The sequence below is a fragment of the Epinephelus fuscoguttatus genome, linkage group LG15 (assembly GCF_011397635.1).
Source record: "Epinephelus fuscoguttatus linkage group LG15, E.fuscoguttatus.final_Chr_v1".
In the NCBI taxonomy this organism is placed as follows: Eukaryota; Metazoa; Chordata; class Actinopteri; order Perciformes; family Serranidae; genus Epinephelus; species Epinephelus fuscoguttatus.
In genome coordinates this window covers 41,603,546-41,619,489 of record NC_064766.1, presented here as the reverse complement: position 1 = coordinate 41,619,489, position 15,944 = coordinate 41,603,546, and the positions used below count along the sequence as shown (strand labels likewise).

Genomic DNA, 15,944 nt, shown 5'->3' with positions numbered 1-15,944 from the left:
AATCTGTACTTTTACTCAAGTAATAATCTGATACGTTACTTTAACTTCTACCCAATCAGAACTTTTACTTGAGTAATATTGTAATGCGTTACTTTAACTTCCACTAAAGTCATGTACTGCTCCTAAATCTGTACTTTTACTCGAGTAATATTGTAATGTGTTACTTTAACTTCCACTGAAGTCATGTACTGCTCCTGAATCTGTAATTTTACTCGAGTAATATTGTAATGTGTTACTTTAACTTCCACTAAAGTCATGTACTGGTCCTAAATCTGTACTTTTACTCGAGTAATATTGTAATGCGTTACTTTAACTTCCACTAAAGTCATGTACTGGTCCTAAATCTGTACTTTTACTTGAGTAATATTGTAATGCGTTACTTTTACTCGAGTAATATTGTAATGCGTTACTTTAACTTCCACTAAAGTCATGTACTGCTCCTGAATCTGTACTTTTACTCGAGTAATATTGTAATGCGTTACTTTAACTTCCACTAAAGTCATGTACTGCTCCTGAATCTGCACTTTTACTCGAGTAATATTGTAATGCGTTACTTTAACTTCCACTAAAGTCATGTACTGGTCCTAAATCTGTACTTTTACTCGAGTAATATTGTAATGCGTTACTTTTACTCGAGTAATATTGTAATGCGTTACTTTAACTTCCACTAAAGTCATGTACTGCTCCTGAATCTGTACTTTTACTCGAGTAATATTGTAATGCGTTACTTTAACTTCCACTAAAGTCATGTACTGCTCCTGAATCTGTACTTTTACTCGAGTAATATTGTAATGCGTTACTTTAACTTCCACTAAAGTCATGTACTGCTCCTGAATCTGTACTTTTACTCGAGTAATATTGTAATGCGTTACTTTAACTTCCACTAAAGTCATGTACTGCTCCTAAATCTGCACTTTTACTCGAGTAATATTGTAATGCGTTACTTTAACTTCCACTAAAGTCATGTACTGCTCCTAAATCTGTACTTTTACTTGAGTAATATTGTAATGCGTTACTTTAACTTCCACTAAAGTCATGTACTGCTCCTAAATCTGTACTTTTACTCGAGTAATATTGTAATGCGTTACTTTAACTTCCACTAAAGTCATGTACTGCTCCTGAATCTGTACTTTTACTCGAGTAATATTGTAATGCGTTACTTTAACTTCCACTAAAGTCATGTACTGCTCCTGAATCTGTACTTTTACTCGAGTAATATTGTAATGCGTTACTTTAACTTCCACTAAAGTCATGTATTGGTCCTAAATCAGAACTTTTACTTGAGTAATATTGTAATGCGTTACTTTAACTTCCACTAAAGTCATGTACTGCTCCTGAATCTGCACTTTTACTCGAGTAATATTGTAATGCGTTACTTTAACTTCCACTAAAGTCATGTACTGCTCCTGAATCTGTACTTTTACTCGAGTAATATTGTAATGCGTTACTTTAACTTCCACTAAAGTCATGTACTGGTCCTAAATCAGAACTTTTACTTGAGTATTGCCTTTGTTCACTTCATCCACCCCTGGCAAAGTATGCGATTACTTCCTCCACCGCCGCTCGTGCTTCTGTCAGACTTCGAGGCGCGCTCCCGCCTCTCCTCTCACACGGGAGCGCGTCCGGTCGCGGGCTCGTGCACGGGTCGGCAGAGTGGACTCCGGGAGCAGCGGCAGCAGAGTGAGGGGCAGCCAGCCGGGCACACACCGTGAGTCACTTCCAGCGGCTCGTACAGGATCTAACAGCGGCTTCTGGGTGGACACTTGTGGGGCAGGACGGAGAGGGGCTCCCCGCTTGTCCCGGACGCCGGTTCGTCGGGAGTTGAACCCCCGCTAAGCTAACGTGGGAGAGCGGAACAATGAGGGAGAGCCAGCCGGGCTGCCGGACCGCCGCCGGCTGCTGCCGCCTCAGCTAACGGCTAGCTAGGAGCGACCAAACTCTCCAGTAACGGATTACACACCGACTTTTATCGCTTCCCCGCGACCACCAAACACTTTAACTCACATTTACCGGGTTAACGTCCACTTCTGGAGGGTTTATTTCAACGGAAACAAGTTTTCTTTTTGGATATGGAGACGGACTCCGTGTCAGGCGACGTGGAGTCTCTGCACGGCGGACTGAGCCTCCTGGATCCCCTGGTGGACCGGATCCTGGTGGACACCGTGTCCCAGCAGCAGGGATGGCTCCGGGTTTACGGTAAGACTAACCCACACACCGGGGACGGCAGGGCAGCTCGGAGCCCGTGTTACCGAGCGGGTTACATGAAGGGAGTCAGCAGGTAGTGTGGAGGCTGGTTACCGTCTGGAGAGCCAGGTAACAGCCGCGGGCCAAGGCCGAGGTCATGGCGGCCACCGGCTGGATGGCTGAGAGGAAACCGGAGCTGCTGCCCGGTGTGTCTTCTTCTTCTTCTTCTTCTTCTTCTTCTTCTTCTTCTTCTTCTTCTGCTGTTATCACTCACACTGCCAGCCCTCAGTCCTCCAAAGAGGTCAGGGGTCAGACACAGAGCTCGGGTCAGGGTTTACTGCTTTACCCCTAAAACACTTTGAGGGGTTTGGACCCCTTAAGGAATCCCTTAAACTTCAGTTCTCCTCACACTTATTTATTCAGTCCGGACACCAAAGGTTTTACTTCTGTTTAATGAATTCTGTATGAAATTATAAATCATCACTTTTGTCTTAATCAGTGTGTTTGGTAGCCAGAGATCCTTTAACTTGTCCATCAATAAACCCCTTAAAAACATGACTGTAATGTGTGCATGACTGAATGTACACACCAGTTTGTGACAAACACCATTAATGATTGATGAGTTTAAGGTGCTATCAAGGTTAAGGGAATTTGGTGTAGGTCAGGGTTTGGTTTAATTTCAGCTGCAAACTTAATGAGATTTTAGGGGGTATTTACCATGTTTACCTGATTTGGCACATCCTATCTTTGTAATGGTTCAGAATGTGTGTGTATTGAGGAATATTGGAATTTAAATGAAGGAGAAACTTGTTTGTCTACCTTTTGTGATTGAGGTAAGGCAAAAATAATGAGATTTTAAGGGATTCTTATTGAGGAATATAACATGTTAACCAGATAAGGGACACATTAATGGCTTTTATAATGATTTGGAATATGTTTTTGTTTTGTGAGGGGTATTGTAATTTGAATTAAGGAGAAACTCATATCTTCTTTTGGAATTAAAATAAGGCAAAATTAACAAGATTTTAAGGGATTCTTATTCAGGAATTGAACATGTTTAACCAGACTTGGAACACATTCATTTCATAATGGTTCAGAGTATGTATCCTGTGAGTTTTTTTTTTTTTTTTTTTTTTTAAACTTTTGTGTATTTACTTATGGAATTAGGGTGTTTTAAAGGGGTTTGCTCTCACATTATTGGACAAATTAAGGATCTCTGGTTTGGATAAAGGGATGTGGTGTGTTTTCAGGGTTAAGTTAAGGGTTTGGTACAGATGCAACAGGTGTGAGAGGGCATTAATGAGATCTGGAAAGTTTATTAACATCAGAAAGTATTAAGGGACTTACTTTGGTGAGCTCATGGTGCAACACAAAAACATTTAGTCTCCAACTTTTGACTTTTTGAACTTCTTTAGGATGATATCTTTAGTTTTGAAGATTGCTGCACCCCTCGTCTACACGATGATTTGTTGTTTCCATCACTGTCCCGACCTCTGTGGTGGTGTTGTCTGCAGTTTAAATGTTTAACACAAGCATTATAAATGTTAACATTGCAGGAGACGGCAGCATCTTTACTGGCATCAGTTTTAACAGCTGATAGATATTATTCTCATTTTCTTATAGACTTATAGACTGGTGCCAGAGGAAAGGTCAGGGGTCAGTTTTTACCTTGTCAAAGTGTCCATGTTTCAGCAGACAAAAGCTCCTCGCGTCATTGGGATTGTAAGGAAAATATGACATGTGACCTATAGACCGAAAAAACTGGGTGAAGTGACTCAGAGTTTTGACCTCTGCAGTGGACGCCAGCTGCTGTCTGTTGTTCCCCTCCAGGACTTTTGTTCCTTCATTTAAAATCAAAGTTTCCGAGAGCTGTGACACTCGTGCCGAGTGACAGTACCTTGTCGTGTTTCCCCGTTTGGTTCAGCTCGACAGGAAGTGAATGAACTCCCGGTGACTTGGCGGTGGTGTTGCTCAGAGTCTGAGAACACAGTGAGTCACAATGGGTGACTGCAGTGGTGATGTAAAGCTGTTCTCTCACACACACACACACACATCTGACCAGCTCACCTACAAACACACTCGACCCACACGAGAGACTCACGTCAGGAGGATACCTCCACCTGTGCTGCACAGTGTAGATATTACTGTTGTAATATGTGAGCGTGGAGGCGTCACTGCTCCTCCTCAGGAACAACTGATGGACCTCCCAGTTGTTTCGACTGTTGTGATGAATGTGGACGACAGACTGATAAATATTAGCTTATTGCAGGTGAAGTGATGGAGGTGTGTCAAAGATGCGTTTGAGGTCATTAAGAATCAGTTTTTAGGTTTCAGTTCAGTCAGTAAACTTGGTTTGTACTTGTGTTTGAATCTTTTTCTTTGTACCATGTGATTTGTTCTGTGTACTCCTGCTGTGATGTGAATTTTCCCTCGATAAGTCATCCATCCATCCATCCATCCATCCATCCATCCATTGTACCTTGTTTATGTAAGCAATGGTCAGTGTTTAAAAAAAATAATCACTTTGAAAATAGGTCTTAACCTGTTGATGCATATATTAATCACACCGTTTGTTCCTTGGTTTATATATTAATTGATTTGTCTGTAAAATGTGAAAAACAGCGTAACATTTTCCTTTTTAATTCTCCAGAATCCGAGGTGTCGTATTCAAGTTGCTTTTTTTTATCTGGCCAGCAGATTTCAGTTCACTGTTCAGTCCCTCCAGGGTTTGTTGAACCGTTTTTGGGATTGTTGCAGCCTGAAATGTCTGATTTCAGCTTTTCTAAAGAGCAGATCAGGAGGATCAGCTGTTGCTGCTGTTGAACGTGGCGCTGAAGGACCGTCTCCGTGAGCGTCTCCTCCTGCTCTCTCTGACCAGTTAGCACGAGTTAACACAACCCAGCGTGACCTCATCACTACTCATCATATTTTGGCTCTTGGGCTGAAACCCAGTGTCAGGTAACACGTGACACGGAGCCCTTTAACTCACACCGACATCGAAATGACTTGACTCTGTTATTAAACCTGTTCATAACTGCTGGGTAACGTTAGCCATGTGATGCTAATGCTGCATTCACAGAGGCTACAACTCATTTTCAGTCAAAGCCAATGACATGATGCTACAAACTGACACCTGATACTTGTCACTGCCGACAGGTGTGGCGTGCTACCATTGAAAGTTGAGCTGGCCTCAACTTTTTTCAGCGCTCCAATGACCAATCACATAGTTTGTTTTTAGTCGTATACCTATGTTATTTAGCTTAGTTAGCTGACACTTTGTTATTTGCAGTGCATGCTGGGATGCAGTGAGGCAGAAAACATGACTTTAAATTGATCATAAGCAGATATTTAATGTCCACATACAAACTTTAGATGACGTTCAGTTGAGGTGCTATGTGGCAAGTAGCTACAGTATGAAGAGCAACACTTCCACGGCGACTAGGCAATAATGTAGTTAGCAACGCTGTTGCTGGTTGCTCGTAGTGTGAACGCAGTGTTATGCAGGATTTATAATTCTTAGCCGTACCTACGCGGTAGCATCTGCGTCGATTCTAGAGACCTATGCTGTAGCTTGTTGTGCACCTCCTCAGAAATGTAACTCCACATCACAGGCTCTTTTTAGCTTGGAGTTGTGCAAATTTGCAGGAAAGCCCAATCAGTCTTTTTTCAGCATTGGCAGTATAAAAACAAAATCGGGGAGTGCAGCAAAATGCCGCCTACCTACTTTTGTTTATACAGAATGTGCCTTTTTCGGGGCAATGGGGGGCGTGAGCAAGTAACAAAACGTGTAGCTCAGTGTGTGACGTAAACAGTGACGTGGGAGGGAAGCCGCGGCTGGTCAGTCCTTCGGTGATTCTCTCATAAGTCGGCCCGTCCTTCACCGTCCCCGTCATCTGACGGTTAATGGCCTCTTCGTTTGCGAGGACAAGGAGGGCGCACAATTCCTTGTCTCCCCAGTTGCTCATCTTTACAGTGTCTGTCAGGTTTGTGTTTCCCTCTTGCTACTAGCTGCTCGCTAATTCCTGCTATCAGCTGTTTCCTGTTTATCCACCGCCAGTGGCTCGCACGTGCGGCGTCATCAACAGCTCCTCCCACAAGTCATCAACAGCCCCTCCCACAAGTCATCAACAGCCCCTCCCGTTGCAGAAGGCCACCTCGGTCTGTTTAAACTAAAAGGGTTCCACCAATATGTCTACCCTACGAGGAGGAAAATTGGGCACCTTGGATCAACTCGCCAATCCGGCTCTGTGTGTCTAAACACTCGCAGCTTGCCGGCAAAACGGCCCAATATCCGCGGAAAGTCTGGCAGTGTAAAAGGGGCTTAAGAAAAGCTGCACAGTTTTGGCATCTTTGCTTCAAAAGTGACCAAAACAGACTGCTAGTAACAGTCTGTAAAAGTTGTCCACACCGGGACCACCGGGCAGCACGTGGAAAACAATTCAAGAATTTTGTGCACAAAAGAGTTGAAGTATGAAGACAACACTTGGCCTCCTGCAGGATTTACAGTTTGGGTTTGAATTTAAATTATTTCCTGCGAAACGTCTTATTAAGAAAAAAAGAAAAACTTGAGACACAAAACAACCACTTGGTTGTTTTAAATGTGCAGCAGTGTTTGTTCCCACGCTCCCTGAACACAGCGCTGGTATCTGTGGAAGCAGGACTGTGTCAGGATGTTTGCTCTGCCTCCCTCTCTCCCCTCCCCCCCCTCGGTGTTGGCAGAGTGTGATGTCAGCAGCCAGTTTGTGCCGGTGATCTCACCCAGCAGGACTCCGGCTCGCTGCCATCCACTGCTCACATACCTCAAATACATCCAACAATGGCTGCTGCCTTCAGGAGCACCGCGCTCAGTCTGAATGTACACACAAGGTCTCTGAGCTGTTGGTGGTTCAGTCACATCCACACGTTTCTGAGGTCAGCAGTGATGATGATGATGATGATGATGGTCATCTTCTTGCTTCATCAGTGTGAGATCATCATATTTACGGTAGAGGTGGAGGAAGCATCAAGATGAAGGATGCTTGATAATTACCGACCAAATTTAATCCTCCAAAATTTGTGTGCACGTTTTTTTAAACAAGGTTAAACCTGCTGAAAATATGTGATAGACTCATTTCCCTCCGTCTGTAGCTCAGAGCTGTGTGCAGCAGATGAGAATGTCTTTCTGTGTGGCTCATGGACGGGCCTGGGAACAGGTTAGTAAACAGTAGAAGGTGGGAAAACTGTTAGCCTAGCTTAGCACAAAGACTAGAAGCAGGGGGAAACTGTTAGCCTAGCTTAGCACAAAGACTGGAAGCAGGAGGAAACTGTTAGCCTAGCTTAGCACAAAGACTGGAAGCAGGAGGAAACTGTTAGCCTAGCTAAGCACAAAGACTTGAAACAGAGGGAAACTGTTAGCCTAGCTTAGCACAAAGACTGGAAGCAGAGGGAAACTGTTAGCCTAGCTTAGCACAAAGACTGGAAGCAGGAGGAAACTGTTAGCCTAGCTTAGCACAAAGACTGGAAGCAGGAGGAAACTGTTAGCCTAGCTTAGCACAAAGACTGGAAGCAGAGGGAAACTGTTAGCCTAGCTTAGCACAAAGACTGGAAGCAGGGGGAAACTGTTAGCCTAGCTTAGCTCAAAGACTGGAAGCAGGAGGAAACTGTTAGCCTAGCTTAGCACAAAGACTGGAAACAGAGGGAAACTGTTAGTCTAGCTTAGCTCAAAGACTGAAAGCAGGAGGAAACTGTTAGCCTAGCTTAGCACAAAGACTGAAAGCAGGAGGAAACTGTTAGCCTAGCTTAGCACAAAGACTGGAAGCAGGAGGAAACTGTTAGCCTAGCTTAGCACAAAGACTGGAAGCAGAGAGAAACTGTTAGCCTAGCTTAGCACAAAGACTGGAAGCAGGGGGAAACTGTTAGCCTAGCTTAGCACAAAGACTGGAAGCAGGAGGAAACTGTTAGCCTAGCTTAGCACAAAGACTGGAAGCAGGAGGAAACTGTTAGCCTAGCTTAGCACAAAGACTGGAAGCAGAGAGAAACTGTTAGCCTAGCTTAGCACAAAGACTGGAAGCAGGGGGAAACTGTTAGTCTAGCTTAGCACAAAGACTGGAAGCAGGGGGAAACTGTTAGCCTAGCTTAGCACAAAGACTGGAAGCAGGAGGAAACTGTTAGCCTAGCTTAGCACAAAGACTGGAAGCAGGGGGAAACTGTTAGTCTAGCTTAGCACAAAGACTGGAAGCAGGGGGAAACTGTTAGCCTAGCTTAGCACAAAGACTGGAAGCAGGAGGAAACTGTTAGCCTAGCTTAGCACAAAGACTGGAAGCAGGGGGAAACTGTTAGTCTAGCTTAGCACAAAGACTGGAAACAGGAGGAAACTGTTAGCCTAGCTTAGCACAAAGACTGGAAGCAGGAGGAAACTGTTAGCCTAGCTTAGCACAAAGACTGAAAGCAGGAGGAAACTGTTAGCCTAGCTTAGCACAAAGACTGGAAGCAGGAGGAAACTGTTAGCCTAGCTTAGCACAAAGACTGGAAGCAGAGGGAAACTGTTAGCTCATCAAAAGAGAAAAATATCCACTCTCCATAGAAACGTTAAAGATAGTGATCTTCCAGCTTTCTGTGGTTCATGTGGAGATGAACGTGTGATCAACGACCTTCGCTGAGCTTCACTGTGCAGAGTGTGTGTGCAGTTTAAATCCGTGTGTGTGTCGGCTCATTGAAAGCTCCGACAGAGTGTGTTATGTGGAGAAAGGCTGCAGTATATAAGCCTATTAAAGCTGACTGCAGCTAAACACAGGATTGATCCTTTTTTCTCCTCACCCCCCGCTGACTGTGGGCGTGAAGTCATGAGAACATATGTTGTCTCGTGACTGATTTAATCCTGAACCCTGATGTGTTCTGTCACTTTAAATATGAAGCCGTGAATCTGACAGGTGTGTTCACAGTCACACGACACCTGACCGCAAACATGATGATTAAACTTCACGCTGGAGATCAGAGCTGTGTCGTAGCTCTGATATAAAGATTAATAATGTTTTAATTATAAGTTATTTCTCTGTGTTCACAGGTTGGATTTAACTGTGTGATTGATTTGTTTTAGCAGCTTTCATTGAAGTTTGATTCGATATGTAGAATCATAATCCTGACATTTTTAAAAATGATTTCTTCCCAGCAGTTTGAGGATCTCATTCCTCTCTGTTTCTGGCAGATTTGATTTGAACCTCCTGACTCACAGCAGCTTTTAAAAGGATTGAACACATGTAAGTTATTGTTTTCTGTCTTTCTGTCAGGGTTGGAAATCAGCTCCAACCAAATGCCGGTAAAATATGCAAGTGGCTGCTGGATTTGCGTCACTTACCAGACCAAAAATGTAATCTATGGAGTGGTTGGTAGAAGTTGAAATCCACCAGCCACATTAGCAGGTGGAAGAAAAATTAAATTTCCAACCCTGTTTTCTAGACTGTTAAGTTTATTGAGGTTTGTTACCGAAATGCTGAAAGGTGCCGAGCAGCACAGAAATGTCAAGTGAAAAAATACCAATCACAACTTTACAGAGCCCAAAGTGACGTCTTCAGATGTCTCGTTCTGTCTGGACAAAAGTCCCAAATCCAAAGTATTCAGTTTACTGAGACAGACGACAACAGAGGCAGAACATCCCGTCATCACAGAAGCTGAAACTTCATTATTTTTGTTTGAAAAATGACCCAAAGGATTAATCTGCAATAATCTGTATGGCTCGCGGCGTTGATCTGAAGAGGCTCCAGACTCCCTGTGGAGGGTCAAAGGTCAGGACAGGAAGGTTTCCCTCCATCTGTTGTGCAGCAGGATGCCGTCGCTGGAGCCCGGCAGCCTTCACATGTTGGAGCTGACAGAGGATGTTGGATGTTGGATGTGACGCTGCCCGCTGAGATCCTCCGCCATCATATTGGACGGGGGATTGTGGGAGTTTGTTGTCTTCGGGCCAATTCACACCTGAGATCTCTGCTGGATGTGACGCGTCCGGCTGGAGGATTGGACCGCAGCCAGACCGACGCTTGCTGCGTGTTTCCTCTTCACTGTGTTCACTGCTGTTTTCATTCCTCTTCCTCCGACATCAGGATTAATATGAACCGTTAGAAAGCCGTGCTTTTAAAGGTCATTCAACCTTCTGAAAGTTTTGTTTAGGAGGCTTTAATTTAAATACTTGCACCTCAGTTAATGTAAAAACAGCTTTAAGATAAGATAAGATAAGATAAGATAAGATAGATCTTTATTCATCTGGTGCGAAATTTCTGTGCAGCAGTTGCAATACAGAGTTAAAGGAGTGCTGATACATGCAGCAAGTTACACAAGGACTAAAATAACATAACAGAGAAGCATCATCGTCAAATCAATGATCTTGATCCCAAAAACTGAATCAACTATTATTCATCTGATGCAGTTTGTCCCAACCTGATGGTCAGGACTCCAACAAGTGTTAGAAGATGATTAACAGAAGAGAAAAGCAGCACAAAATTATGCTTAATTTGTTTTTTCAGTAGCTCAGAGGGTAGAGCAGGTGCCTGTGTACATAGGTAGCCTCTCCGCACCTGGATTCAAACCTGTGGCCTTTTGCTGCACGCTAACCCTAACCCTAACCCATGATTGTACTTTTTATTAAGAACGGTGAGACGACATAACGGCGTGAGACTCCCGCCTTAAACATTCTGTGTTAGAGGGGCTTTCGTCCTTGATTTAAGAGAAATTTGTCTTTATATTCTGAAAAGATGCTCGTCTCTGTTCTCCAGCCTTTCTCTCGGCAATATCCCCAAAATTATTGTTGCATTAATGTCAAAATTCAATAATTTGCTTGTTTCTTTTTGCATAACTTCCCAGAACAGTTTTAACCCTGAAGGGACTAAACAGTGGCATGATCTTTTTGCTCCACAATTATTATCTTGGTCCTGCGTGTCGGCCCCGTGCAGGTGAGTAGGTTCAGGTCTTTGGGACAATGGGGGCTGATCAGAGGAGGAAATGGAAAGTTGCTCACAGGCCTGGCTGTTATCAGGATGATGTGGGGGGCGGGGGGCGTAGAGACAGGATTTCCCCTCTGAAACAAAACAAGAGTCGAGCCTCACTGGACAAAAATAATCTGCTGTCTATTTCAGGACAGGCAGTGGAAAAACACGGGCGGAGGTTTCCTCTTATCGCTCAGGTCTTTATGCGTGTAGGTCCACACCAAGATGAGCTCCTGAGGCTGCCACTCAGTTTAGTTTTTATTTGTTTGGATGTTCATGTGTCTGAAACACATGACGTCAATCAGCTCGAGAAGTTCTGATTTAGCCAGTTGATTTGTTTAAATTAAATGTGTGTGCTGTGATCAGGTCGAAACAGAACAGAAAGAGTTTGATGTAAAATCTGAGACTGTAAAAAATCTACTGTAGTTAAACTGAGCAGTGAGCGCTTAATGCAATAAATACTTTATCGTCGGACCACCCTGATCCAGAGCTGCCATGCAATAAATAAAATAACATAAATAAACAAATCTATGCGTCTGTGTCTGCAACAGCCGGGGCCGGAGCCGTTATGTTTTCAAGTTTTCCGAAAGTCTATTTGTCCAGCCGTCTGTCCGTCCCATGTTTGTGAACACAATATCTCAATAAGGCCGTGAGGGAATTTCTGAATGATACCTCACAAAACATGTTTTTAGCCGTAACTCAAGAATTCATACGTTAATTATGACAAAACTTCACACAAATATCGAACAGGATAAAATAATGAATAATATCCAAAAGATTTGTTTGTTTGTTTGTTTATTCAGATCCCCGTCAGCTTTTGCTTTGCAGCAGCTATTCTTCCCGGCTCTACACAGTGACATAGTGACAATACAAAATATACATTCTCACTACACAACACGATACACTAAATCACACATCGTAAAGCACATCCACCGTGAATGAAACAGTCAGTTGACAAACAAACATGAAACTCTATGACGAGCTGCACCTTGTCAGAATAAATCCAAACCTATATGACTGGAGCATGTGGGACTTTACTTTGAAAGGACAGACACAGGAAGTGTCCACGCTCAGCAGTCAGACAGGAGTCAGGTTAATCTCCAGGGCTGGTACCTGCGGTTATTCCACAGGCTAGTTAATAACATGTCGGGCAGGAAATCCAAAGTGTGGGATCATTTTGAGAAGGTGAAGGACGAACCCAAGGTGATATGTAAACTCATCTTCATTGGTCGACTACAAACATGACGTATCATGTGAAACATGGAAGTAGCTACATGCCCATTAGCCCACAGCGTCATTAACAGGAGGCTCGCTCAGTGTGTGACGTGCACTTGGAGATAAAATATAGGCCTATATTAATGAAGGTTCATTAGTACGGTTTGTATTTCTCTGTAATGTAGCACAGTGTTAACAATGTTACTGATACTATTCTTTCTCACACCTTCAACTCAAACCACCAAAATATATCATTTAATCATTACATTCATATCAGAAACATGCAGGAGACTAGTCCACTGATGGACCCTGATGAGGACTGCTGGTCCACTGATGGACCCTGATGAGGACTGCTGGTCCACTGATGGACCCTGATGAGGACTGCTGGTCCACTGATGGACCCTGATGAGGACTGTTGGTCCACTGATGGACCCTGATGAGGACTGCTGGTCCACTGATGGACCCTGATGAGGACTGTCGGTCCACTGATGGACCCTGATGAGGACTGCTGGTCCACTGATGGACCCTGATGAGGACTGTCCCATCATTAGAATAAAAACGAATCTAACAAATAAAATAAAACAATAAAATAATAAATCAGATTAAATGCTGTGAATAATAGTGTCTTTTTTTAGATTATTGTGTTGTATAAGTTTTTCATTTGGCGTCTTCCTGTTTACATTCTTGTTTACCTGTGGTGTCAGGTATCAGCAGGAAGTAATCAGATTACTTGAGTGTGAGCTGTAACTACAGGAGCAGAAGTGGATCAGTGTGATGGTGACAGGCTGCAGATTAAAGGTGTGACTGTAAAGTGGATTAGATGAACTGTGACTGTCCTCTAACTGTCCAACACTGCTGCTGCTGTCTGAAGGAGAACTGACATGTTCACACGACTTTTAAACCATCATCTGTATTTCACAACGCGTCACAACTCACAGTGAAGATCTTAAAGTGTCTCTTGTGTTGAAAAAGAAAACCGGACACACTGATCTCCACTGTGTGTCCCTCTGAGTTGCCGTAGGACAGATAAAATTTGGGGGGAACTTGTGCAGGGGAGCTGTTGTGTGGAGGTTTTGGTCAAGAAATAAAAAGGCAGCAGTTGAGGTTTTACATCATTTTCTGTCTCGTTTATTGTTACATACATATTAATTATCCAGTTGGGCCAAACACAGATGCTCGGCTGCAGTTTTTGAAGTCGATCAACAGGAAGTAAATCTGCCATTTTAGACGAAAAAATGTTAAATATTCTTTTTGAATGTGATGATTTGATGCTTTTCTCTTTTCTGTGTGGTGATAAACTGAACCCTGACGAGCTGTGAGCTGCAGATTTCTTATAAATTAGGAAATATAACCAGGGTGACTGCTGGCTGCAGGTGTTTGAATCAGACGAACTCAGACATTCATCCTCAAACTGCAGCGTTTTCTTCAAAGCTGATGTTTTGGCAGTTCAGAGCTCTTCGTGTTCCTCACAGTGACCTCCACTGAGTTTAAACTTCCTGTCTGTTTTTTCTGGAAGTGTCTTCTGTGACGGCAGTGAACGCCCGGTCGCCCTCCTGCAGAGACTTGTGGGAGATTTACCCAGGATTCCTGAGGGTCGTGTCCCTCCCTCGGCTGATTTATAGGTCTCTTTTATGGCCGCTGGTTATTTTTAGCCGGAGGCTGCTGCTGCTGCCGGGTCTCCTGGTTTCCGGCAGGATGGAGATGAGAAGTCGACAGAGCGGCTTCTAATGGAGCAGCAGATTTAGTTTCTCTCCTCGTGCATCACAGACTCTGAAACTCCTCTGTCGTCCTCTGACTTTCCACCTGATTAACTTCCTCCCAGAGTCCCTGTTTGTCTCATGTTGTTTCCTCCTGCCGCTCACAGTGATGTTCAGCTGCAGGAATGTTTGGGCTTCATGCCAGGAAATGTTTTAGATTCCAGATTTTCAGTCAGATTCAGGCCAATCCAGGTGTACCCAGCCTCCACCTGCAGAGAGGACTGCTGGTGCAGGCAGTATCCTCAAATATTAATCTGATCTTAAAAGATAAAAATATCCAGAGAGCTCCTGTGGAGGGGAAATATCCGGGAGACTCCCAGGTGAAGCTGCAGGTGTGAAGAGGCTGAAAGCAGAGGTGTGAATGATGTCTGCTGCCTCTCGGTCCTCTGGGGAGTTGCTGCGTCCTGCTGCCTCCTCAGTCTGCACAACGTTTGTCTTTTGTTCTGTGCAGCAGCAGAAATATGGTGATTATGGCAAAGGCTGAGCCAGGATCAACTTTTTGGATGCTTTGAGTTTTTAGAGGGGTGGGGGGGTGTAAACCTTGTCTCTGCTGGCAACTACAATTGCATCGTGTTTTTGGCTTCAGGTGCTCAAGACATAAAAGTCTGATGTTTTGTGACTCACAGTTGAAGCTTTGATGGACATGAAACTGTCCTGGCTGAATCAAAAGATGAACAACTGCACATCGTAAAAACTGAGAGATCAACTACAGCTCCCAGGGTGCATTTGGGTAAAAAAACATCCAATCACAGAGCTCAGAATTCTCCTTCGTGTGTCGCTAACGCGTTAGAGATGAAACACATTCTGCAGATTAAATTAATTCACTTTTGAATTCTTTGCCATGGTGCTGCTTTTTGTTTTCCAGCTGGAGCGACAAAATGTTATGAGCCTCTGAATAGCTTCCTCTCCTTGGCAACGGCAGCCGAAGCTTATGGGTATTGTAGTATTTACAGCCACCAAACGGACAAAACATGATCTTTCTGAAACAGCGCTGAAATCAGAGTCCTGCCCAGGTCCATACCCGTGAAGCTCAGCACCAGAACCAACCTGTTACCCGTCATTATGTCTGAGTCAAAGCTGCACACGCCTGCACTCGTTAATAAAAGTCCCACAGCCATGAATAAACACATTCCCACACCTTCTCAAGGGGAAAAAAAATTCAACACTATTCCAGGACTTTTCAAGGATCCATAACGCGTCAGACACCGACGAAGACAGCCATCCTGTCGCTGCAGTATGACAGGCGGCCGGGCGACGTCAGTGTGAAACGTTGCCAGACAGCAACTTAACTTAAGGAGCTGGAAAGTCCATGTAGGGTGGCTGTGAGGGGAGGGGCCCAACAAACACTGGACGTTCACCCAGGAGGCCGATGTTCACTTGTTCACTCAAGTTGATCTGTTCTGTATGACATCTACTGCATGTGTGTCCGTCCTGGAAGAGGGATCCCTCCTCAGTGTCTCTTCCCAAGGTTCCCCCATTTTTCCTGATCAGCTGTGAGGGTCTGAGGTCAGAGGGAGGTCGTATGCTGTAAAGCCTCTGACACATTGGGCTTTATAAATGAAACTGAATTGAACTGAAACCTGTCCACATGCGTCAGAGTCCTGCATATGTCCAATTCTGAAAAGCCGCACCCGCCCATACCTGTAAACTCAATAAACTGAACAGTTACCCGCCATTATGTCCAAGTCAAAGCTGCACCCGCACCCCACCCAGGCTCCAGTCCCTCACATTAAGCTGCTTCTCTGTTCTTGAATCCCAAAGCCAGCGGAGGAGACGTCTCTTTGACTGGATGGTGAAAACATTCAGTCACTGCCAGGTTAGGAAACATTTTAGCTTG

General features: G+C 44.1%; 1 protein-coding gene across 1 annotated transcript in view; it reads left to right on the top strand.

Annotated features, from left to right (window-relative positions):
* The first annotated feature begins 1,631 nt into the window (after positions 1–1,631).
* The window catches only part of rasal2 (RAS protein activator like 2), a 114,825-nt gene continuing 100,512 nt past the window's right edge, over positions 1,632–15,944 (top strand). Inside the window, exon 1 of the mRNA XM_049599510.1 lies at positions 1,632–2,196. Within this exon, the coding sequence (XP_049455467.1) occupies positions 2,070–2,196 (127 nt within the window). The 5' untranslated portion in view covers positions 1,632–2,069. The remainder of the gene's footprint in view (positions 2,197–15,944) is intronic.